At 47.6% G+C, this 25,888-nt stretch overlaps 1 protein-coding gene across 1 annotated transcript in view; it reads right to left on the reverse strand.

Moving 5' to 3' along the window:
* Positions 1 to 996: 996 nt before the first annotated feature.
* Positions 997 to 25,888, reverse strand: part of AACS (acetoacetyl-CoA synthetase) — a 285,977-nt gene continuing 261,085 nt past the window's right edge. The window contains exons 17-18 of the mRNA XM_069215374.1: positions 13,052 to 13,254; positions 997 to 2,191 (exon numbers count right to left, since the gene is read on the reverse strand). Of these exons, the coding sequence (XP_069071475.1) occupies positions 2,054 to 2,191; positions 13,052 to 13,254 (341 nt within the window). The 3' untranslated portion in view covers positions 997 to 2,053. The remainder of the gene's footprint in view (positions 2,192 to 13,051; positions 13,255 to 25,888) is intronic.

Below are 25,888 nucleotides of genomic sequence, written 5' to 3' on the forward strand. Positions count from 1 at the left end.
CAGGCAAGGACATTGATGTAGTGAGAACTGATATTGCTGGCTACAGGGTTCATGTATGTGTCAAAAGGGTCAAGCTCAGGGAGGATCCTTGCAGACCATATCTGTGCCCAGAGTAGATCTCTGAGGGTTCAGTTGAAGACGGAAGGAGGAGGCAGGGAAGAATGCCATACCAGGGGTTGGTGCTCGTTTGGGACCAGAGGGCACCATGTTGGTGGCCTGGAGTCCTTACTACATACTACGGGCCTTCACCAGTTCAGCCAGGATTCTTACTATTCTGGGCCACACAGTTTCATTCTGTGAATTTGCATATTTATGTAAGGTGTCATGGACATTGCTAATGTGTAACACACCACTTCTGAGTTCTTTTTTTGAAATTATTTGAGATCTTTAGTCTTAGATACTGTGCTGTCTTCGAGGACTTCCTTCTCGGACACCTTGCTGCCATCTCTGGAAGTCATCTGGGATTCTTTCTGCCTCTGACCTAGGCCTTGCCAAGCGTACGGCATAGATCTGGCATTGCTGTACACCACTTCCTGTCTACTGTTGTCATCTTTAATGAAGGTATTTTGTCCTTTTTTAGGAGGACACTAGCTTTGTTGAACAATTGACTATTGGAAGAGATCACATTTTCTTCAACAACCTTCAAGCGGAAGGTGCGACGTTTGCAACAAGCACTGAAGATACTTGGTAACTATGTTTCAAATATCTTGCAAACATTTCATTCGAGGTCTAGCTAGCCATCTAATATAACTGAATATTATGCTACGTCATGAAAAACGAATTTGGTTTTGACCATATACATCAACCTGTTCTCCTGCAAATATTTTCCTACCAAAAACCTTGCATGATCCTTTTGTTGCGAGGTGGAGTAATGTGACGCCACAGCTGTCTTTAAGGTATCCCCTAACAGTGTGAAGGAGGTAGAGCAACGCACCGACATAGGTGCAGTTTTTGAAAATCAAGAGAGGACGGAGGTGGAACACAGGAAAGAGGCACTGGGAGTGGATTTGTTTATTGCACATTGAAATCGCATCTGGATACATAAGCGCTACAACGCTGAATAACATTGCATGCATCACAATCTCCTTCAAAACTCCATGAACAACACTGATCCAAATTCCAGTCAGCAACAAACAGGCCTTGTATCCCACAGAAAATACCTGCTTGTGATTTGAAGTATTATTTCACTCAACATAGTAAACTGAGTATGCTTTTTGTCCCACATTATTTACCATGCAGATCAGAATTAACTCCTAGTACCACTCATATTCCGGCCCTTTAGTAAAAAAATGATATATACAACAAAAAATAGATTGACAAATTTGAAATAAGCAATATACACGATAATTATAAATTCTGGAATTTTGTAACAAATTTAGTATTCAACCGTCAGGGTTAAGAACAGAATACAGATTTAGGAACTCACCAAGAAACCTTACTAAATGTAACAGAAGCAGAGCACACAATCCCGGGCAAAGCAAGATCCTTCAAGAGCGTTCTCCAGGAAGGCGCGCTAGACAAGCTAAGGTTCAGAGAAGAAAGCTTACGTGCAAGGACATTGTGGTGCCAACACTTTTGTTGTCATGATAGCCGTAATTGAGACACAAACAGAACAGACAGCAAACATCTAGAACAGCAAAACAGTCTCTCTACTCAACAATAACAAATACATTTCAAAATTAAAGAGTTAAAACTTAATTATAAAAACATCCCCTGACACATTAGAAAACACACTCCGGCGCCAGGCCAGTTGAGCTAAAGCACAAACTGGAAAGGCTGGTGCAAATTTACCCGGATAAACGCGTTTACTAAAAATTATTCCTTTCCGGATCCCAATCTTATGTGTGTACCAAATTTTATCCTCTTTCTGAAAATGGAGCTACTGGGATTTTAACTCAACAGCAGCCCAATAACAAAGTGCGAGTCTTCAGGATTTTATAAAGCATTGCACACAATGTCTTTGAAGCGCTCCATCGGTTCCAATATGTCTTCTCTGACGCATATGTCATTGTATGCATGGAACGTAGTGCACTCAAGCAGGTTCTCAAAGTGCTCAGAAGCTCTGAAGCTCAGGAATATTTTTATATAGATCCAGCGACTCTGGGTTGGAGAATGCGCCACGGTGCTCCACGTCCCGTCCAGCGATTACCTGTTTCACAGCCACTTCCACCTTCTTCCCACTGATTGTGTACTAGAAACAAAACAATCCAGATTAGAAGAATCTGTGCACACACATGAGTTTATCACAACCACAGTTGGACCATCTTCCCAACAGGAGCTTCCATACATGCCAGGGATTCGCCTCCCGTAAGACACTGGTACATGCCACCCTGTCATCCAAAGGAGTGCCCATCCACTGGTGCACTCTGCTTCAGGCAACAACTCCTACCAGGCATACTTGACCCCACCCACAGGCCTCCCATGGTGCACTACGGCATACTTTTCAGCGAGGGAGTAACCCTTCCAAGGTTCCTCTTCTACTCCAGGGAGCCACACTGCAGCAATGTATTCTAATGAACAAGTTACTTACCTTCGGTAACACCTTATCTGGTAGAGACATATTCTAGTTGCAGATTCCTTACCTTAGAATTTCCCCCGGTGACGTCGTTCGGCTCAGCATCGGTATCATGTGCGCCGGATATGACATTGCGGGTCCTAAAAAGGTGCTGCACCGCCACATTGACATCAGTTTCTTTCAAGACTTTCCCTGCCAGAAGCCCAGAGCCATGAAGAACACTGACCACTGGTGTGTCAGAACGAGGGCCATGAAAGGGATGTCCCTGTCCCTAGAAATCAGTTCGCGGAGCGGGAAATATAGCTGGGCCAGTAAGGAATCTGCAATTATAATTAAGGAGAGTAAGTTGTTCATCTGATAAAGACTTCTAGTTGCAGATTCCTGACCTTAGCATAGGTACCCAAGCAATACCATCCCTCGGAGGTGGGTCTGTGAACTAAGACCACATCAGAAAGTCCTTCAGGAGCGAACGAGCAAAGTACCCAACTCTACAAATTGACTATCCAAGCAGTAGTGTTTGGTGAATGTGTTCAGTGATGCCCATGTTGCTGCCTGACAAATGTCCAGGACTGGAACTCCGTGTGCGATGCAGTGGTTGCATCTGTCGCTCTGGTAGAATGAGCGAGTAAACCTGAGAGGGTTGCTTTTTAGCCAATGCGTGGCACAGATTAATGCAAAGAACAACCCCTCTAGAGATGGTTCTCCTCTGCACTGTCCTTTCTTTGCATTAGATGACAATGACAGGACCCCCTAGTCCACGCCTGCAGATTGTTTCTGCAAGCCCCCTTGTAATCGGGAGGCATGCCAGTGCTCGACCCGATGCTAGAAGACACCCCTGCACCTACGCCCTACTGCCCGACGAGGAGTGGACCAACCATGTCCCCACCTGCCTGAGGACCTCAAGAGTTGAGCCCACCTGTGGGTTTCCCCGGAGTGTCCTTCCAGTCCACCCCTGCAGCGACTTTGTAACAGGACCGATCCCCACTGACTTGAATAGAACACCCAACACCTTAACACCTTTGCACTCGGACTCACCAGAGCTCCCTGAGGTGACCTGTTGATGTGGCCTTGGACTGAGCTCCAAAACCCTCTTAAGTCTAGGAGATTGGTCCCATAAGTCGTTGTTCTCCACCAGGATTGCCATCTTTGTTTTCCTCCATAGGATTGCATTGTAGCTTCCGGAAAATGCGCTGTCTCGACTTTTGAAAATTATAAAAATTCATAACTCAAAAAGTAATCACCTGATTCCAGTGATCTTGGAATCAAAGTTTACATAAAAGTACGTGTTATTTTTATAAATTGGTGTCACTTTTCTTTATTGAGTGCGCGTCTCACGTACTGCATGAGTGTTCCTTAAATGCTTAGCACTACCCTGTGATATGCCTAACTGCTCGACCACATGACCTAAAAGGAGGATGTCATTTGTGACTCTGTGATACCTTTAGGGATTGCATGGACTCTTTCCACAGTGCACCTTTTTTTATAATCCATACGGGTGGATTGCACATCCCCTGAAAAGCCAGATGTCCTCAACCAGCCGTTGCGCTGCAGGACCACATTCGAAGCAGCCGATCTGCCCAGTGAGTCGGCTGTGGTCAGCCCACCTCGAATTGTGAACTTTGCTGCATCCCTTCCATCAGCTAATGCTTAGGAGAGTACAGCCCGGGCCTCCTTCGGGAGCTGTGGCATCACTTGCACGACCATATCCCATAGCGTGAGGGAATAACGGCCCAAAAGGCATGCAGTGTTCACAAACCGCAATGCCTGGCTGGTGGGAGAAAACATCTCCTTCCCAATTTGTTCCAGCCTCTTGGATTCCCTGTCCGGGGGTGCGGAAAGGAACGGGCTTTGGGACATGGGGGCTTGGACAAGCAAGCTCTCAGGGATGGGATGTTGTGACAGGAACACTGGGTCGGATGGTGCAGGGTGATGGTGGCCGGCAATAGTCCTGTTCACAAGAGCCCCTGTGCTGGGTGTTGACCAGGTACCCAGCAGGACATCAGTGAGAGCTTCATTAAAGGGCAATAGTTGTTCAGGGGATGAAGCCCCAGATTGAAGCACCTCTGTCAGGAGGTCAGTCCTGATGGCCACTGACGGCAATGTGAGGCCCAATACCTCAGGCGCTCTTCTACCACCATGGAGAAGGACGCTCCCTCCTCTGTAGCCACGGTAGGGGGAGAAAGCATCCCAGTGTCAGCGGAAGTGTCCAAAGCACTAGCTTCACCCAGGTCTGTACGCCAGTCTATAGGCTCCTCCAGCTTGTATTCCAAAGGGTCCAGCAACCCCTCCCGTTCCTCACCATATGCCAACTGTAGGAAAGTACCATCTTACCTGGCACGTTACCCCCATTTTTACTTGTATGTATGTTTGTTTTTGCCTGTGTCACTGGGATCCTGCCAGCCAGGACCCCAGTGCTCATAAGGTGCGTCCTGTATGTGTTACCTGTGTGGTGCCTAACTGCATCACTGAGGCTCTGCTAACCAGAATCTCAGTGTTTGTGCTCTCTCTGCTTTTAAAATTGTCACGGCAGGCTAGTGACTAATTTTACCAATTCTTATTGGCACACTGGAACACCCTTATAATTCCCTAGTATATGGTACCTAGGTACCCAGGGTATTGGGGTTCCAGGAGATCCCTATAGGCTTCAGCTTTTCTTTTGCCACCCATAGGGAGCTCAGACAATTCTTACACAGGACTGCCACTGCAGACTGACTGAAATAACGTCCACGTTATTTCACAGCCATTTTACACTGCACTTAAGTAACTTATAAGTCACCTATATGTCAGACCCTCACTTAGTGAAGGTTAGGTGCAAAATTACTAAGTGTGAGGGCACCCTGGCACTAGCCGTTCAGGGCAATTTCCCCGAACTTTGTGAGTGCGGGGACACCATTACATGCGTGCACTACATATAGGTCAATACCTATATGTAACGTCACAATGGTAACTCCGAACATGGCCATGTAACATGTCTAGGATCTTGGAATTGTCACCCACAATTCATGCATCCCCGGGGCTCCAGCATAGAGCCTGGTCACTGCCAAACTAGCTCTGTGGTTTTCTCTGCAGCTACTGCTGCTACCAACCCTCAGACAGGTTTCTGACCCCCTTTGGAAATAGGTGTTAAGGGCCTGAGAGGAGTAGCCTCTCCTGGCCCCTGAAAATGCTCTGAAGAGCACAGATGGTGCCCTCCTTGCTTAAGCCAGTTTACACCAGTTCAGGGATCCCCCCAGCCCTGCTCTGGCACGAAACTGGACAAAGGAAAGGGGAGTGGCCACTCCCCTGACCAGCACCTCCGCAGGGGAGGTGCCCAGAGCTCCTCCAGTGTGTCCCAGACCCCTGCCATCTTGAATGCAGAGGTGTGAGGGCACAATGGAGACCTCTGAGTGGCCAGTGCCAGCAGGTGACGTCAGAGACCCCTCCTGATAGGGCTTACCTTTCTCTGTAGCCAATCCTCCTCTGAGGGCTATTTAGGGTCTCTCCTGTGGGTTTCTCTTCAGATAACGAATGCAAGAGCTCACCAGAGTTCGTCTGCACTTCTCTCTTCGACTTCTGCCAAGGATCGACCGCTGACTGCTCCAGGACGCCTGCAAAACCACAACAAAGTAGCAAGAAGACTACCTGCAACATTGTAGCACCTAATCCTGCCAGCTTTCTCAACTGTTTCCTGGTGGTGCATGCTCTGAGGGCTGTCTGCCTCCACCCTGCACTGGAAGCCAAGAAGAAATCTCCTGTGGGTCGACGGAATCTTCCCCCTGCTACCGCAGGCACCAAACTTCTGCATCACCGGTCCTCTGGGTCCCCTCTCATCTTGACGAGCGTGGTCCCTGGAACACAGGAGCTGGAACCAAGTGTCCCTGACAGTCCAGTGGTCCTTCTGTCCAAATTTGGTGGAGGTAAGTTCTTGCCTCCCCACGCCAGACAGTAATCCTGTGTACTGCGTGATCTGCAGCTGCTAGGGCTTCTGTGCACTCTTGCAAGGATTCCTTTGTGCACTGCCTAGCCCAGGTCCCCAGCACTCCGTCCTGCATTGCTCAACTCTCTGAGTTGACCACCAGCTTCGTGGGACCTTCTGTTGTAGTGTTGAGACGACCGCTGTGCTCAGATTTCCTGAACGCCTTTTCAGGTGCTTCTGCGGGTGCTGCCTGCTTCTGCATGGGCTCTCTCTGTTGCTGAGCGCCCCCTCTGTCTCCTCCTCCAAGGGGCGACCTCCTGGTCCTTCCTGTCCCTGGCAGCACCCAAAACCTTTAACCGCGAGTCTTGCAGCTAGCAAGGCTTGTTTGTGGTCTTCTGCGTAGAAACAAATCTGCATCCTCCAGCACTTCGTGGGACATCCTCTGACCAAAGGAGAAGTTCCTGGCACCTTCCGTTGTTGCAGAATCTTCGGCTTCTTCCACACTGAGGCAGCCCTTTTGCACCTTCATCCGGGGTTTAGTGGGCTCCTGCCCCCCCCTGGACACTTTTGGGAATTTTTGACTTGGTCCCCTTCCTTTGCAGGTCCTCAGGTCCAGGAATCCGTCTTCAGTGTTTTGCAGTCAGTTGTTGTCTTTGCAGAATCCCCTATCTCGACTTTACTTTCTTTCTGGGGTAGTAGGGTAACTTTACTCCTACTTTTCAGGGTCTTGGGGTGGGGTATCTTGGACACCCTTAGTGTTTTCTTACACTCTCAGCGACCCTCTACGCACTACACTAGGCCTTGGGTCCATACGTGGTTTGCATTCCACTTTTGGAGTATATGGTTTGTGTTGCCCCTAGGCCTATTGTCTCCTATTGCATTCTATTGTGTTCTACAGTGTTTGCACTACTTTTCTAAGTGTGTTACTTACCTGATTTTGGCCTGTGTGTATATTTTGTGTATTTTACTTACCTCCTAAGGGAGTATATCCTCTGGGATACTTTTGGCATACTCTCACTAAAATAAAGTACCTTTATTTTTAGTAACTCTGAGTATCGTGTTTTCTAGTGATATAGTGCTACATGATATAAGTGGTATAGTAGGAGCTTTGCATGTCTCCTAGTTCAGCCTAAGCTGCTCTGCTATAGCTACCTGTATCAGCCTAAGCTGCTAGAACCTACTAATCTACTAATAAGGGATAACTGGACTTGGCACAAGGTGTAAGTACCATCAGGTACCCACTATAAACCAGGCCAGTCTCCTACACCAACCCATAGGAATAAGGGTCAGGATCCAACAAGGGGGGAAACACACTACCGGAGTCGGCTTTTAGGCGTCAGAGAGGATAATGGGGTTGGCGCCACCCAGGGGCATGAGCAGCACCAGAAGTATCGGCATAGGAGCCAGCATCAGGGAAGGTCAAGGTGGCACAATCGACACCGATTCGGATCAAGGAATGGATCCATGGGTGCCCCCCGGAGTCGAGGCTGAAGCCGTCAGCACAGAAATTGAGGAGGCCCTTTCCGACCCCATGGGCTCAAAGGCGCGGCAGCTGAGTCGAACTGCCCAAAAATGAGGCACATGGCTTCATAAAACACTTGGAGTTGAGTAGGGGTCGCTCCGGCTCCTGGAAACTCAAGGAGGTGTGGAGGCAACCCAGACACGGGTTCCGCGGACAGAAGCCTCGATTGACAATGCTTCCTTTCCCATGTCTCGTCGGCCAATGGACAGGGTGAAGTAGAAGAACGCTTGTTCTTCTTCAACTTCTTCTTGTGCCTCAACTTACCCGATCGCCCCGAGGATTTTGATTGGAAAGATGACGAAGGGGAGCTCCGCAACCTTCTCAGGACCTTCCTCTTGACCGCGAATGGAAGTGACGTGGAGCCGAGCGCCAGGTCGCCAGAAGCTTTAAGGACCACTACCTCAAAGCCTTGTAATTCATGGCCTGGCACTCGGAGCATGACTTTGGGTCGTGGTCATGCTCCAGACACCACAAGCACATGAGGTACAGACCTGACACAGACATTGACCGATGACAGGATAGGCATGGCTTTAACCAGGTCTTACATAAAGGTATCCCTCGACGCACCAGGAGTGTGAACACTTAAAAAGTTTTGTCAAAAGTAGAAAAAATTTCAGTTTCAAAAGTATAGGGGTAACTCTTCGGATCAGTGCTGGCGGGTGCGGAAAGAAAAAGTCTGACGTACCCGTGCCAGGGTGGTGCCTTTATAGGACCTGCATCATATGCGTCGCACATGGCGCTGACAATGGACGTGGCGCTTCCTGACGCCACCTGACAGTGTGCTGGGGTACTGACGCCTGAGGGAAATTCTCAGGTAAAGAATCTGCAACTAGAAGTCACTATCAGATAAAGCAATGTTCACTTAGATGACAAACAGAAACCTTTTATCACCTGAAGTGTAAGCACACTCATTGGGGGAGGCTGGAGGTCTTTCTCATCTTAAATCTGCACCAAACCTGTTGGTGGTGGTCATGTCTGACACGTGTCTAAAGAAACTGTTGGGGGCAGGTGCAGGAGTCCTACTGGCTTAATGCTTCTGCTGCTAGTTTTAAACCATCATTGGATTAATCTTGCCAGTTCCTGTGAGGCACAAGCGCTGGCAAAGCCAGTGCCCTCAGACAGCCATCCTGCAATTTTATCTTTGGTATTGTGTATTGTAGAATTACAAAATGGCCACCACACTGTTTGTAGGTGCATTGTACTGACCACTTTGGAAATCTATTATCTCGATTGCCTATGAAACCACTTGTTGCAGCGAGGGGACGAGAAGTAGCTTGCACTTACATTGAATGCTTTAAGGCAAATGATACCGAAAATGCAAAAGGATAAAATAATGCTCTGACTTCAGCAGTGAAAGGATACACCTCAATCAACAACAACCCATGGTTAAGCAGCAATGCTTTCAGACAAGAACAGGAAAAATGAAAGCCACTGAATTTAGAACAGGAAATTGGAATGGGCAAGAAAGTCATCCAATTATAATCAAGAGTCTGACCCAAAGCCACCTAAGTATGCCTTGAAGTACTGTGTGGAATGCTGTCTGTAGCACAGCACAAAGGGAAAACCTGGACCAAAATGGCAAAAATGTAAGAAAGACAGCAAACTGGTAATCTTGAATAATTATTTTACAAACTATTACAAGGCAACACTTATCAATACAAATACCATAACCAAGCAGTCAGTCAATCAAAGAATTAATCTTTCAGACAATCTGCTTTTTCTGAATCCTAAGTATTTAACACCCAGCCGGCTGCCTTCAACTCAACTTCACGCTTCACTAACAAAGGCACCCCCTTGTAAGTCCATCTCCGATTTTGTTGCATTTGCATAGCCAAATGTAAATTTGCATGTTGCCTGTTTATGAAAATAAATTCACTCTTTGTATCATAACTGTAACTCCTTCGACAAAAGTTTGAAGCACGTGTCCTTGTACACAAGTCCACCGAGCCCTCCCTTCTTTTGCAGACTGATGGATGCTGCTTTCGTTGGCTCATGCTGGCTAATATTTATTGTTGTGCTACGTAAAGTGTTCCGCAGCCCCTCTGGGCTGAATCCGCTTGATCAAAATCCCCCCAAAAAACAACAAAAAAGATCAGGATCACTGCTCCAAAAGAGAAAATTCTAACATCAACCGGGACCATGGCCTTCCCATCTTGAAAGGTCAAAACATTTCAGATTTCCTGGACGCCGAAGAAACTGTACCCAACTTTTATAGACTTTCATAACGTACTTTTATTTGTCGTAAAGAAACCAGCAATCCCATTGCCTCCACAATCAATAATGTTGTTAACTTATTATACTCTGAGTTTCCCTTGATCTTTAAACAGCCCCACATTGACTCGCTTCTAAGGAGACCTCCTTGGACCCCATCATGGTGGGCCGCTACAGTCGCACCACAGAGCTTCTGTGGCCGTTCACAATTCTGGAGAAAGTTCTGGCGGAACAGACACAGAACACCATGGCGACTTCAGATTGTCTGGATCCAACTCTCTGGGTTCCTTTTATTCTGATCCCTACCGTATATATTGAGAGATATGAGATTTGCAGTTGATTCCGGCTTTCTTTTTTAAGACTCGCAAAAAAGCAAAGAAATTAAGGTTAAATTTAATAAACGATTCGATCTACTCAAGAGAGAACCTGAGGCTATGCTTCGTGTCTTATAGAGCAGAAACCTCTCCAGCTGAGGTGGCAAGTTCAGAATATATGTAGGCAGCACCAATGCTTTGTTTAGGTGGAGTTAAGACTAAACCAGGAGTTTGTCTTGAAAACCTCTTTGCAGCAGAAGGGCAGAAAAGGTTCTTTAATTTGATGTCGCTCACGTCTGAACATGATGTTTAGAACTAAAGCCATCTATCAAGCTAGATATTTGATGTCCGCCTCCCAGATTGGTTCAAAAAGATGGCTCTTGAGATCAGAGTACAGCATTGACTACGGAGAGGGATGGGAGGGATTTTGTCAATGGTGGAAAGGAAAGAAAACATCCTAGCAGGAACCCTTTAATCACCTGCATTGAGAACAATGTTGGGACTCCAGTCTTATCAATATCTGAAGGTGACAGTAATACAGACTCTTACCGATGAGCTTCGGAGTCCAAAGAGCCGTAGGGACAGTTAAGGGCATCAATATGTATGGCTAGGAGGGACAGAGGTATATCCTGTAACCTACATACCAATGGCTACATCATCTCTTCTTCAGAGAGGTCTTCGTTGACGCTTCTCACTGCAGCATTTAGGTGTATGTAGTTCTATAAAGTGCAGCTGTTCAGGAGCGAGGCAGCCAGAGAAGCCCAACTTCTCTCCTTGGCTGCAAGGGACAAACTGCATCCTGAGTGTGAGTGGCCTCCACAGCTGGGGTGCCACCATCTCCTGCATACATTCTGCAGCTGTGGGTCATCTAACTTCCACTTGTGGAAGAGCTCAAAACTTGTTGCTCTGTTTCAGTAGGTTATCAATGGGCCTGGAGACCTTGTCTCTGATAACACTGCACCAAAGCAGCTGGGCTTCTACAGAGAACGAGCACAAACATAAATGTCATATGCAGAACTCATGTCTGTTCTCATCTTCACTGGGGTGGTGTGTGCGGGGTCGGGTGGGGGGGTGGTCTTTGAAAAGCAAGGTCTTACATGGACTCAAATCAAAAGGTTTTTGCAATGTGCACCCCAATCCTCCAGGTAATCAGTTAGTGAAATGTAATAGGAGTCTGACATTTAAACCGGAAATCCTGCCATGAGCTTCTCATTGCTTGGACAGCAGTAAAAACAAGTATTAGCTTTGCGTTGTTTTTTTTTTTACTTTAACGTTGTTGTCCTAGACTCCGTCAACCTATTTGTAAGGACTGCTGCACTTTTCATGCACAGTTTCTATGTGGAGTTAGCAGTGCGGTATATGCACAAGGAGGTCGAGTCTAGACTTCCTGTGCGTGATCATCTCCTAATGACAGGGGTTACCAGCTCACCAGCTTCCCATCATCTGCTAAAGGCATCATGGCGCAGCACGTGCTGAGGGCAGTCCCATACCCTTCGGTCCTGACGAGGAGTCAAAGAAGATTAAGCGAAAGTTCCGAATGTAAAACATTAGGCTGGCCCAATGTACCTTCTGGTACCATCTTTACTAACAGTGCTTTCAGAAGGCAGTCACCCAAGCAAGGAAACAATGTCACTTTGGGTGCCTGGGGTCGCACAACTTCCACTGGGTATCAATTCTGTTCACCGATTTCAGTCGGAAAGCTAGCAATTCAAACTGATAGTGTTGAAAATTCATGGTGAAACAAATGGATTTCTTTCTTTGGCTGGACGAATAGATGAAAATCTGCACACGACAGTCAAACTCATCATGTGTCAAGAGAAAAACAATGTCAGGTTGCATCAGCATCAGAAACGGCTGCTTCCTCTGGTACCTGCTGAACTTACTTATGTCCAGGGTGAGTCTCCATCCTACTGACTTGTTCTTGACCAGGAGGGAGCTGGAATACAAGACAGAGTTACTTACCTTGGGTAACGATCCAGTCCAACGCCTGGGTTATTCTACAGGTGCGGAATCTGCAGGTAGAATAAACATCAGAAATGCATGCTTCGTGTACTCGTGGTTTGCTTTTTTCACTGGCTTCAAAGGGCGTCCTCTCTATGAAGTCCAGCGTGCAACCAAACTGGATTACAGCAAATTCCTGTGTGACTGATATTGGTTTGTTCCACACTTCCAGACTCTGGAACTTTCTGCCTCCCATGTGGATGGAGAACTTGGGGGAGTCACCACTGAGTGACTTATACCCTCTTGGCAATGAGCCCCAACTAGCCTGAATGCATGCCAATGATCTAGCTATCTACGTAGCTTTACCACCTGCAGGACACTGTCAACACACTGGTCCAAGAGAGCCTATGTGGCAGCCAATATATAAAAACAACTGTTTGCACCTTCTGATGGGTGGACCCGATGTGCCGTTCTCAAGGTTACAAGTGGCAGCCAATATGTCGGGCATTTAGCTCCTGCTTAATAAAGTATTTTAAAAAGTAACTTTACTGATCTGACGTCTCTATCATCTAGCATTCTTCCCAGATTCTAAGAACGTTCTCTGTGAGATTTGTTGTTCATTTATACAAATTACAAAGTTGTGTCAAACTCACCGGAATGCCTTTGGTTTCCAGAATGAGAGCAGGAATGTGTCGTGCCGATAGCGCCTTGCGTACTGCTTCCCTGATCCTCTTCACCAACCCTTGGCTGAACACCTCATTGGTGGCCATTTTCAGGAAAAGGATCACTCGCTCCTCGCCATCCGCCCGGTACTGAGGGACACAGAGGCTGTCAGACACCTCCTCAAAGGCCTCAACTGAAAGATAAGAGCACACGGAGCAATGGAGTTTAACTTCTGAGGGCAATCTGCTGGGACCAGTCTCATACATGCCTGAGTCATGACACCTTACCAGCCACAACAGGGTCCATGACAACTACTCAACTTTAGAAACATGCGGGGCAGAGTGTTAAATTATTCATTCATTTGTTACTGACTCAGAATATGTATCACACCAAGAATAGCACAAGTGACCAAAACATGACCAGGGACTCGAAGTACACCTTGCTGGACACAGGAGTACGAACTATGCTCACCGTGCAAGCAAGTACACCACTGTTCCTTGGGACTGAGAGGTATCTGCAGGGCTGGTCTCCAGAGCTTCAGTGAAGGATGGGCTGGGAGAGCTGTTACAGTGGGGTCAGTTGTCATAGCTGGGGAGTTGCACTGCACAAGATAGCTCACTGTGATTATGAAGAGAGGGCGTTGAAAAGTTTAGCATATCAAAGGTTCCTTCGTACGGTGCATAGGGAGATGTTTTTACATACGCAGTGCAGCGCGACCTCAATGAGACCCACACGGTGGTGGCATCCTCAGTGCCACTTATGTGAGGCTTCTCAGAATGCAGATTTAGGGATGGGGACAAGGTCACATTGCTGGAGGCCCTGACATTTTGCAGACATTTCAACGTGGGGCAACCACTAACACACACTCGACTAAGGTGTGTCTTCTGCAGTGATTGCTCTTTAGTTTATTTACTTATGTTTTTTGTACAGGAGTGCCTCCCCGACATCCCAGTCCACCTGCCCACTAGCCGCAGATTCCTTACTGTAGAATTTTCGCCAGGCGGAAGGCTGGACATGGAAACTCCCCCCCCCCCAAACACATCTGCAGATCGCACAACTCTTTACCAATGTCGTCCACCAGATGTGACATCCACAGAAACATATAACCTCCTCTTCTTTTCTGTGCTTGCAACAGACATCCGGTAACGGTTTGTTAGGTTGTTTTCGGCCTACTTCAACGTCTTCACCAACAGAACAGTGTTTTTTCCTCTAAGTCTTCAGGGTTTAAACACTGTGGGTCCTGTGGATGACAAATGATGGCCAAGGACCCCCACTCAATTTGTATGTGGTGCCTTGGTGAGCATCATAACACTGTAGAGTGCGACTTCTGTCATCAACTCCGACTGAAGGTGCTGCAGGAGCAGCGTATGAAGACGAAGCTATCTCAGCCATTTCAGACTTCCCATCGACCTCAGTCTCCTTCTTGTTATAAGGTCTGTTCGTGGACCCGTTCAAGGAGTCGTGCTTGTGGACGTCGTTCTCCATCGACTTTATGTGGTAAGTCACAATGCTTGCGGGTGAAGTCGCAGCAGTTGCTGACTTCACTGCATATGGCCTCCCACCATTCCTCAGATGAGGAGTCAAGGCCTAAGTCCACCCTTCCGTTTCCCTCCCTATCAAGGGGCCGGGGCGACTCTGACCAAGATGCGTGAATTTTATGAATCACCTCACTATCTTTGGACAGAAACCCTCCCCTGGAGCACCTGTGGGCCCAAGGAGGTGCAAGATGCCTTGACTTGTGTCTCGGCCAGTAGGTTGACCATGGGCTTCAGTTAGGGCTTTGGCTTCAGCTTATGAGGCCGTTATGATGCCAGTGCACAGCCCTTCCGTATTCCCACCTTCTGCACTGGTATACGTTGAGCCGACTCCAGCCATGCTACCGGTGACTTCAATTGAAATCGTGCCCCTCTCCCCTTCTGACGCTGAGACAGCATCATTTGGGTGCAGGTCAACGTCAGGTATGGCGCTGGTCATGACAGTCATGCTCCCTCAGTTTTCTGGGGAGTCCTCTCACATTTGTCCTTCAGAGGAACATGATTTTGAAGGTGCTCAGGTAGAGATGAGGTTTTCGCACGATGCTCAGCCTCCAATGGAGGACTGTTGGTTGGATGATCTAGGGGCAGCTAGCAGCTTAGAATCTTCTCCAGCCTCTGGCCTCCTTTCCCCACCTGGCCTTGCTACAGAAGCATGTTTTTCTCTAGCTGATATGCTAAGCTGAAGTTTTGGATTTGACACTTCCCGCTGTGGATTTGACTACTGATTCTCTGATTAGTGTTCTCCAGCATGGCCAAACAGGGGTTGAGCCAGTAATGCCTTACAATGTAGCCCAAAATGACTTTTGGAGTGGAACAGAAAACTAGTGATGTTCTTCTAGACACTCTGCCTAGCCAGTTTCTCCCATACTAGTTTATGGCGGGACAATTTGTATTACCTTTTATCACAAATGAGCTATCCTTGAGCAGTGCCCATGAGGTTTTTCCTTACTGTTCCACCTAATTATAGCACCCAGTAGGGTGTTTCTGCAGCTTTCAGGCAACTTTCTTAGTGGTGTTCTGATAGCATTGTGTGAATGCACTGTTGCTTTGTTCCCAGTCTTACAATAGGTGGCGCAGAAGTGGTAGATTTCCACTCCAGGCTTATCGATGACAGCTCTTCAGCCGTTTCCTCTTTTCTTGTTATAAAATGATACCTGATATGCAGGTCTTCTAGTTTTCTTTACTCTGAAGAAGAGCTTGAGCTCAAGAGTCGATAACTTCATGGTATGTACCTTACTCTAGGTGGAGTATATTTTTGTATTCTTGGTGAGCATATTTATTTTTATGTGTGCATATGCTGGGCCGGTATAGCTCAGGTTGTGAACTATTAGTCCCCTTGTTTGAGGGTACAGAGTTCTCCCCTCCCTACAGTGGTATTTGTTCCAACTTAGTATCTCTTATATGGAAGTTGTTAGAAATGGGGTCTTTGGTTGGCAGTCATGTTACCCCCTGTCTGAATCACCTTCAGCTAACCCCCTCTCACCCACTTGGTAGCTTGGCATGAGCAGTAGGCTTAACGTCAGAGTGCTAGGTGTAAAGTATTTGTACCAACACATACAGTAACTTAATGAAAACACTACAAAATGACAACACAGGTTTAGAAAAATAGAAAATATTTATCTAAACAAAAACAAAACAAAAATCCACAATACAGAGGTCAAGTTATCAATTAAAAACCAAAAAGAGTCTTCATGTAGTTTTAAACACAACGCTAACGCTGTTAGCGTGAAAATGTACCTTGGGGCATCAAAAATAACTCGCACGGGCAAGTGTGCGTCAAAAAGGGCTTGCGATGTGTCGATTTCACTCACAAGCGAGACCTTGCGTCGTTTCTCCTTTAGTCGGGTCGGCGTGTGTCGTTTCTTCTCTCCGCAGAAGAGCAATACGTCGATCCGGTCAGCACTCTTGGCTCTGGGCAGGCCTTGCGTCGTTTTTCACACGTCCAGCGGTGTTTGTGTTTGCAATCCAGCTGCACGATGATCCAAAAACCACGCAGCGCGGGTTGCGATCCCACCTGCCTCCGTCAGCAATGCTGTGCATCGTTTCTCCAGCCCTTTGGGTCGCGTTGCAGGCGAGCACAGATTTTCAGCCGCAAAGCCGGCTGTGTGTCTATTTTTTAGCCGCAGATCGGAGTTCCATCGATCTTTTCCCCACATGGCGATCTGTGCGTGGATTTCTCACTCTTGGGCTGCCAGCTTCACCTTTCAGGGTCTCAGGAACTGGATGGGCACCACTTGGCAGAGTAGGAGTCTCTTCAGAGACTCCAGGTGCTGGCCGAGAGTAGTCTTTGTTGTCCCTGAGACTTTAAACAACAGGAGGCAACTCTAAATCAAGCCCTTGGAGAGTTCCTCACAAGATGGAAGGCACACAAAGTCCAGTCTTTGTCCTCTAGCACAGGCAGAAGCAGCAACTGCAGGATAGCTCCACAAAGCCCAGTCACAGGCAGGGTAGCTCTTCTTCCTCAGCTCTTCAGCTCTTCTCCAGGCAGAGGTTCCTCTTGGTTTCCAGAAGTGTGTCTGTGGTTTTGGGTGCCTTTCTTATACCCATTTTGCCCTTTGAAGTAAGACTACTTCAAAGCAAAGTCTCTCTTGTTTGTGAAATCCGGCCTTGCCCAGGTCAGGCCCAAGACACATACCAGGGGGTTGGAGACTGCATTGTGTGAGGGCAGGCACAGCCGTTTCAGGTGCGAGTGACCACTCCTCCCCTCCCTCCTAGCACAGATGGCTCATCAGGAAATGCAGACTACACCCCAGCTCCCTTTGTGTCACTGTCTAGTGAGAGGTGCAACCAGCCAACTGTCAAACTGACCCAGACAGGGAATCCACAAACAGGCAGAGCCACCAAAAATGGTTTAAGCAAGAAAAAAATGCCCACTTTCTAAAAGTGGCATTTTCAAACACACAATCTCAAAATCAACTTTACTAAAATATTATTTTTAAATTGTGAGCTCAGAGACCCCAAACTCCACATGTCTATCCGCTCCCAAAGGGAATCTACAATGTAATCATATTTAAAGGTAGCCCCCATGTTAACCTATGAGAGGGACAGGCCTTGCAACAGTGAAAAACACAATTAGAAATATTTCACTGTCAGGACATATAAAACACATTACTATATTTCCTACCTTAACCATACACTGCACCCTGCCCTTGGGGCTAACTAGGGCCTACCTTAGGGGTGTCTTACATGTAAGAAAAGGGAAGGTTTAGGCCTGGCAAGTGGGTACACTTGCCAAGTCAAATTTACAGTTTAAAACTGCACACACAGACACTGCAGTGGCGGGTCTGAGCCACGTTTACAAAGCTACTAATGTGGGTGGCACAACCAGTGCTGCAGGCCCACTAGTAGCATTTGATTTACAGACCCTGGGCACCTCTAGTGCACTGTACTAGGGACGTCTTTGTAAATCAAATATGCCAATCATGGATGAACCAATTACATACACATTTTGTATAGGAGCACTTGCACTTTAGCATTGGTTAGCAGTGGTAAAGTGCCCAGAGTAACAAAAGCAGCAAAAAAAGAGTCCAGCACACATCAACAACCTCGGAAACAGAGGCAAAAAGTTAAGGGAGAACACGCCAAGGATGAAAAGTCTAACAGAAGTGTTGATAACAGCAGCTCCAGGGGAGCCTCAGTATTTTATTTACTTTCTGATAAAGGAGTGTATTTGAATACACCTCTAATTTATCTTGGTTGTTCTGTAGAAGTGTCTCTTTTACCTCTATGTGGTATTTGTGGGATGTTCATCAGCAGAATGATATTCCATTGATGGGATTATACCTCATTGAGGATTTCTGTCTCAAAATTCCTTCTTGTGTTTGCAAAGAATTGTGACCATCATTATTATCATTATCGTTTGTATGGGTTCTATTTTTACCCTTGGTATGTGCATTATGTTGAGTGATGCATGACATTACTTAAAATTCATAGTAAAAGTTCTCTACTTTTGCTAGATTTTGCATATTTTACACCGGAAGGTTATTGTCTTGTGAGCCTTAGGACACTATGGCCCTCATTATGACTTTGGCGGTCTATTTCGTAGACCGCCAAAGTCACCGCCACCATATGACTGCCATATTATGGCTGCAGGCTGCCCTCCGCCACTATTTGGTGGGAAAGCCGCCAGCAACCATACTGGCGGTCCGCGGACTAGTAGAGCTTGCGCCTCCACCACATCACCACAACGGCGCCCGCATATTACAACATTGTAAATGGTGTGGCGGTGATGTATTGGCGGAGCGCTGGCGGCTGAGCAAGTGCCATGGACCCTGTGCCATCCTGGACGACAGCCACGACCACCAGGTAAGGTGATCGTCCGACAGGGAGGGAGGGAGTGGGGTGGGGGGGCAGGGATGGTGTTGAGTGTTGTGTGTCTGAATAGTGGTGTGTGTCTATGGAAGGGGGTGGGGAGGTGTTGTGTGTGTTTGTGTGCGTGCAAGTGTCTGTGCTTGTGTGAATGCATGTATGCGGGGGAGTATGTGTGCATGATTGTGGGGGGAGTATGTGTGCGTGTATGCGGGGGTGGAGGGTGTTGTGGCCGTGTGTGCATGTGTGTGTGAATGAGTGAGCGTGGATGTCTGCGTGTATGTATGTAAGTGTGGTGTGTGCATGCATCAGGGGGTCAGTACAGGGATCGGGGGTGTCGCTGCTTGGGGAGCTTCTGATGGGGTCGGGGGTGGGCCTCCTACATGGAGGGGGAGGGTTTGGGAGTCCTGTTGTGGTGACAAGAATTAGTATTGCTGTCATACAAGTTACTTACCTTCGGTAACAAAATATCTGGTAGAGACATATTCTAGTTGCAGATTCCTTACCTTAGAATTTCCCCCAGCCGTCAGACTGGATCCGGAGAATTTTCTTTGAGCAATACCTTTGCACGTCGGTAGGTGGCGTCGGTCGACTCCAGGACCGTCCTAGTCGCCATGATGATGTCGGGAATAGTACATAGACGCCACCTCAGCGCAGTGACGTCAATTTCTTTTAACAACTTTCCACGCCAAAGGGCAGAGCCGATAAGAACACTGAAATTGGTGTGCCAGAGCTAAGGACCTGAAGGGGGGGAATCCCTGTCCCTAGAAATCAGTTCGTAAGCGGGGAGGATGGGTGGGTCGGTAAGGAATCTGCAACTAGAATATGTCTCTACCAAATCTTTTGTTACCGAAGGTAAATAACTCATACATCTGAGACTTCTAGTTGCAGATTCCTTACCTTTGAATATCTACCCAAGCAATGCCATCCTCTGTGGTAGGCTGCGAACCAAGATCATACTAGAAAGTCCTGCAGGACCGAACGACCAAAGTAGCTGTTCCGACCGACCTGACTGTCCAGGCAGCAGTGTTTAGCAAACCTGTGCAGAGACGCCCATGTAGGTGCCTGGCAGATATCCAGGACAGGAACTCTGCGTGCTAACGCAGTGGAAGCAACAGTGGCTCTGGTGGAATGAGCACCCAAGCCCTCAGGGTGTTGCTTCTTGGCCAAAGCGTAGCACATCTTGATGCAAAGAAGTACCCATTTAGAGATGGTATGTTTTTGCACCTCCTTCTCTTTCTTCGCACCCACATACCCAAGAAAGAGTTGATCGTCCACCTGGAAATCTTTGGTACGATTAAGATAGAATGCCAACGCTCTTTTTGGGTCCAAATGGTGGAGTCTCAGCTCCTCATGGGAAGGATGTGGCGGTGCATAGAAAGTAGGCAGGGTTATGGACTGACCTACATGAAAAGGCATAACGACCTTCGGAAGGAAGGAAGCCTTAGTGCGCAACACCACTTTGTCAGGGGGCACAGACAAGTATGGAGGTTTGGACGAAAGGGCCTGAAGCTCACTCACCCTGTGAGCAGAAGTGATGGCTACAAGGAAGACAGTTTTGAAGGTGTGGAGCCATCAATGGATAGCTGAGCATCGGCTCAAAGGGAGTACACAATGAATAAGTAAGGACAAGACTGAGGTCCCACTGAGGCATGATAAATGGAGTGGGAGGAAATTAATGGGTGAGACCTTTTAGGAATCTACTTACAATAGGAGATTTAAAAAGTGAGGGCTGATCAGGTAACCTAAGAAAGGCCGAAATGGCAGATAAATACCCTTTAAGGGTGCCCAAAGCAGAGCCTTGCTGGGTCAAAGAAAGAAAGAGCAAAAGAACCTTAGATAGAAGGGCAGAGAGGAGATCAACACATTTGTTGGTGCACTATGCCACAAATTTATGCCAACGACTGGCTGCCAAGATAACATCACAAAAGTCGTTAACTGTCGCCGATCAATCTCCACGCATGAAGGCGGAGATTGGACAGGTTCGGGTGGAGAACAGTCTCCTCCTGCTGCGACAGAAGATCCGCCCGAAGAGGCAGTCTGAGTGGAGGATCGATGGCCATACTCAATAGCTCTGGATATCATACTCTCCGTGCCCAGTCCGGAGCCACCAAGATGACTTGGGCCTGGTCGTTCCTGATCTTCTTGAGAACTCTGGCAGAAGAGGTGTAGGCGGAAAGGCGGCCAGAGTTCCACTCGAGACGAAAAGCGTCTCCGAGCGAGTGCCGCCCTGGAAACTCCAATGCACAAAACAGCTGACATTGAGCATTCTCTGTGGAGGCGAACAGATCTAACCAAGGCTCTCGCCCACTGCTGAAAGAGACCTTGCACCACCTCCGGATGGACACGCCACTTGTGGTCAGCTGTGCATCGACGGCTGAGTTCATCCGCTCTGGCGTTGAAAGAACCTGCCAGATGTTGAACCACCAGGGTTATGCCCTGATGTTCCAGCCATGTCCAGAGAAATAGTGCCTCCTGACAAAGGGCCCAGGACCCTACTTCATCCTGTTTATTGCAGTACCACATGGCGGTAGTTTTGTCCGTGAACACCTGCACTACCTTCCCTTTGAGAGAGGGAAGAAATGCTTTCAACACAAGCCTGATCACCCAGAGCTCCAGAAGATTGATATGGAGCCCAGACTCTGCCAGAGACCAGAGGCCTCTGATCTCCGCCTCTGCCATGTGGCTGTCCCAACCCAGAAGCAACGCATCTATCACTATAGATAGATCTGGCTGTTGAAGGTAGAGGGATCTTCCATGGACCCAATGCGGATTCGAAAGCCACCACTGCAGGTCTTTCGCAGTCCCCTCCGAGATCTGGACCATGTCGGAGAGATTCCCCTGATGCTTCGCTCACTGGAACTTCAAGTCCCACTGCAGAGCCCTCATACGCCACCTGGCATGTGTTGCTAGCAGGATTCAGGAGGCCATGAGGCCCAGCAGCCTCAGAGTCAGTCTCACCGAAACCCAAGACAGAGGCTGAAAGATCAGAATCATAGCCCAAATATCTTGGACTTGCTTTTCGGTAGGATAAGCCCAAAACTGTACTGTGTCCAGAACAGCTCCGATGAAAGGGAGCGTCTGAAACTTTGGCACGTTTATAGTGAACCTCAGTGTGTGCAGGAGGATCGCCGTAGTCTGAAGGTGGGAGATGACTTTCTGGGGCGAGTCCTCCTTCAACAGCCAGTCATTGGGGCAGGGGAAGACTGAGACCCCCTAACCTGCGCGGCTGAGCTGCAACCACCGCCATCACTTTCATGAACACCTGAGGGGGCGCTGGTAAGGCCGAAGGGGAGCACGGTAAACTGACCTACCACGAATCATAGGTAACATCTGTGGCCAGGCAGGAAGAAGAAGTGGAAATAAGCGTCCTGCAAGTCCAACGCTACCATCCAGTCTCCTGGGTCTAGGGCAGACAGAACCTGAGCCAGGGTGAGCATTTTGAATTTCTCCTTCTTTAGGAAGTAGTTGAGTTCCCAAAGGTCTAGGATAGGATGTAAGCCCTTGTCCTTTTTCGACACCAGAAAGTAGCAGCAATAATCACAACCTACTTCTGGCACCAGAACTTTCTCCCTAGTTCCCTTGGCCAAGAGAGCCGTGGCGGTGTGGGGGATGCGCCAGGAAGCCCCTTCCGTGGGGCGAAAAGCGGACTGCTGGGGGCAAGGGGCAGTGGAAAGACCAAGGGACTGAGCCGTAGCCCGGGAATCCTTGAATCTCTCCAAGGCCATGTCTGCTTTGTCTCCAAAGAGACGGGAGCCATTAAAGGGCATGTCCATGAGAGACTGTTGGACATCCCTAGAAAAAACAGAAGTATGCAACCAGGCGTGGTATCTCAAGGCCACTGTCGTAGCAACCGATCTGCCCAGAGAGTCTGTTGTGTCCTCCCCACATCAGATCGTGAACTTCACTGCATCTATCCCATCCTGAGGCGGCGTCTATGTACTACACTTGACGTCATCATGGCGACTACAACGCCAAAGATGCCGGCGGATTCGACCGACGCCACCTACCGACACGCAAGGGTATTGCTCGTAGAAAAATCTCCAGATCCAGTCTGACGCCTGGGGGAAATTCTAAGGTAAAGAATCTGCAACTAGAAGTCTCTATCAGATCATTAATATACTTTTGCTTGAAGGTAGTGCGTTGTTTTCCTAAGTGGTAAGGTATCCACTATAGGTTCCATACAATTGTACCAGTATGGTCTGACTGATTACTCGTCCTATTTTTGTATCCATCAGTAATAATTTATTCTTATTAGTGCATAGGTGTTTATAATGTTACTCCTATGTAAAAAAAAACAATCTAAGATGGAGTCGACGCCCATGCGCAATGGAGCCGAAAGGGAGGAGTCCCTCGGTCTCGTGACTCGAAAAGACTTCTTAGAAGAAAAACAACTTGTAACACTCCGAGCCCAACACTAGATGGCAGGATAGTGCACAGCATGTGTATCTGCAGCTACACATGCCATCAAACATATATATATATATATATATATATATATATATATATGTATATATCCTAGAGGTATTTGCATTATTTCTAGTTGAGTTTCCTAGTGAATAATCTGATTGTATGCCAATATTTGCTATTGATGTATTCAACTTCTTTTTAATAGAGCATTTTTTAATGCTTTATCCAGGGGAGATGGACTTTTCTCTGTGTTGTTTACAGAGTAGGTCTGGCTAGGATAGAGGTATGGCCTACTGATCTTTGTTTCACAAGTACTGAACACCCAAGTTTGGGTCCGGATATGTTCAAATGAATTTATATTCATGGGGTAATTTGGCAAAATTGTCCTGTTGTCGGGGTAACGTTTTCCCCATGCTTTCTTTTCACAAGTTCTTATGGGGTGAGCATGCTTGGATTCTGACCTTTTTAAGGAAGGGTGCAAATCGCTTTATATTCATATTGTTGGGTCAATTTTGATGCACAGTCGTCGTACTAACATGGATAATTTTATTCCCATGTTTTTAATGTCTTATGGCTTGATTTACCTGTGGTTCCTTACACAGGTTTCTATGCAGTAGAGCATATTATTGCTCACCTAAATTATGATGAATGTCCGGGCTTTTTCTAGGCCGGTTTCGTTCTACTTAGAGACTTTTAATGGCCTCAGTTTGCAGACCCTCTTCCAGAAAGAGTATAAGTTTGGTATCTGAGTCTAATGTAAGGAATCTATGGCTACATGTCTCTATCAGATGAAGAAGTCACTTACCTTCGGTAACGCATTATCTGGTAGAGACAGGATCTAGCTGCAGATTCCTAAATGACCCACCCATCCTCCCTGCTCTGCGAAATGAGTCATATTTTGTTTCAAAGACAGAGCTCATCATCTTCAGAAAGGCCACCCCAGCTTGGGATGACTCCTGGGGGCCTACATCCCTCAGCGCCCCCCCCCTGCACCGACTGAGCACGCCCGCAATTTAGGAATCATCCTCGACTCCTCCCTATCCATGACCCGCCAGGTAAACACTGCCGCCGCCTCCTGCTGGCACACACCCGGCAAACTTTGGAAGATCTTCAGATGGATTACAGCAGACTGTCACAGGACAGTCACCCATGCCCTAGTCACAAGCAAGCTTGACTACGGCAACACCCTCTATGCCGGCACCTCAATTAGGACAATCATAAATCTGCAACTCATCCAGAACGCTGCCGCCAGAGTCATTCTGGACCTCCCTTGCAGAGAACACATCTCCCAACACCTAAGGACCCTCCACTGGCTACCGGTCAAGAAGCGAATCACCTTCAAGCTTCTCACCCACACGACAAGGCCATACGCAATGCAGGACCAGCCTACCTGAACCACCGCGTCTACTTCCACACCCCCGCCAGATTCCTCCGCTCCGCCCAGATGACCCTGGCACCGTCCCTCTCAACCGCAAAACCCCTGCCAGAGGACGATCTTTCACCTACACTGCAGCAAAGAGCTGGAACAACTCCCTCAGCACATCAGACAAAGCACATCGCTCACCATCTTCAGGAAGAACTTCAAGACGTGGCTCTTCAGATGAGGCCGCTCCCCTCAGCCAGCCCCTTCATACCCTCACGGGTGAGTAGCCGCGCTTTACAAATATAGATTGACTGATTGTTAAGGAAATTCATATCCTGAATTGAGAATTCAGTAACTATTTGACACAAGGGCGTCTGATTTTAGCACCCTGTTTCAATAGCCAGTTTCTATTTGTGGCTCCACGTTTTGAGCGTGAAAAAATAGTCACAGAAGAAACTGACTTCGGTACGTTGGAGAGAAGGTTATATGGACTTCGTTGATGTCACATCCAGTGCATAATGTTTGTACGGAGTGGCGCAACTCCTTTTCCGACTCGCACACGTGCCAGGGGAAAAAAGTTTCCAGACCCAATCTTGCACCAGGGGATGATTCTACAATAAGGAATCTGCGGCCAGATCCTGTCTCTACCAGATGATGGGTTAACGAAGGTTAATGAGACACTGCAGTGCAGCTGTTGAACTGTCCGTTGGTCAAGAACGAAGCACAAAGTGAACACACCACCTTGACAAGCCACCTAGCAACATTTTATACACTGAAGGATGATGAGCTGGTACTGCCTTACAGTGACAATGGAGATGTTCACACTTGTATTTAAAATGACTGAGGTACAAATCATTGGTGCAGCTTTCATACGCATTTCAAAGAGTATTTACTTAAGAGATCCACAAATGGTGCATCAGGGTCTGATGGAATTACAGAATGAAGCTATCAGACATCTCAGCTGTAAGAAGCGTGTTCAAATATGCAAGATCAAGATTTCTGACAAAATTACTGATGGACCATAGAAGCTCAGTTTTGGCCCCTTGGCTTGGAAGCGGATTTATAACTTGCTAGCATCCAAGCACAAGGCGAGGGCTAGAGCTCAGAGGGCCTTCGTGATAGGAAGTAGGATTAAATGAAAGAGTTGAGACATCCCCTTTCTTCATTGGTTTCTGGGGACCAGGAATGGCCAGAACCATTTAAGTATCAAA

Source organism: Pleurodeles waltl, chromosome 11 (assembly GCF_031143425.1).
Source record: "Pleurodeles waltl isolate 20211129_DDA chromosome 11, aPleWal1.hap1.20221129, whole genome shotgun sequence".
Lineage (NCBI taxonomy): Eukaryota > Metazoa > Chordata > Amphibia > Caudata > Salamandridae > Pleurodeles > Pleurodeles waltl.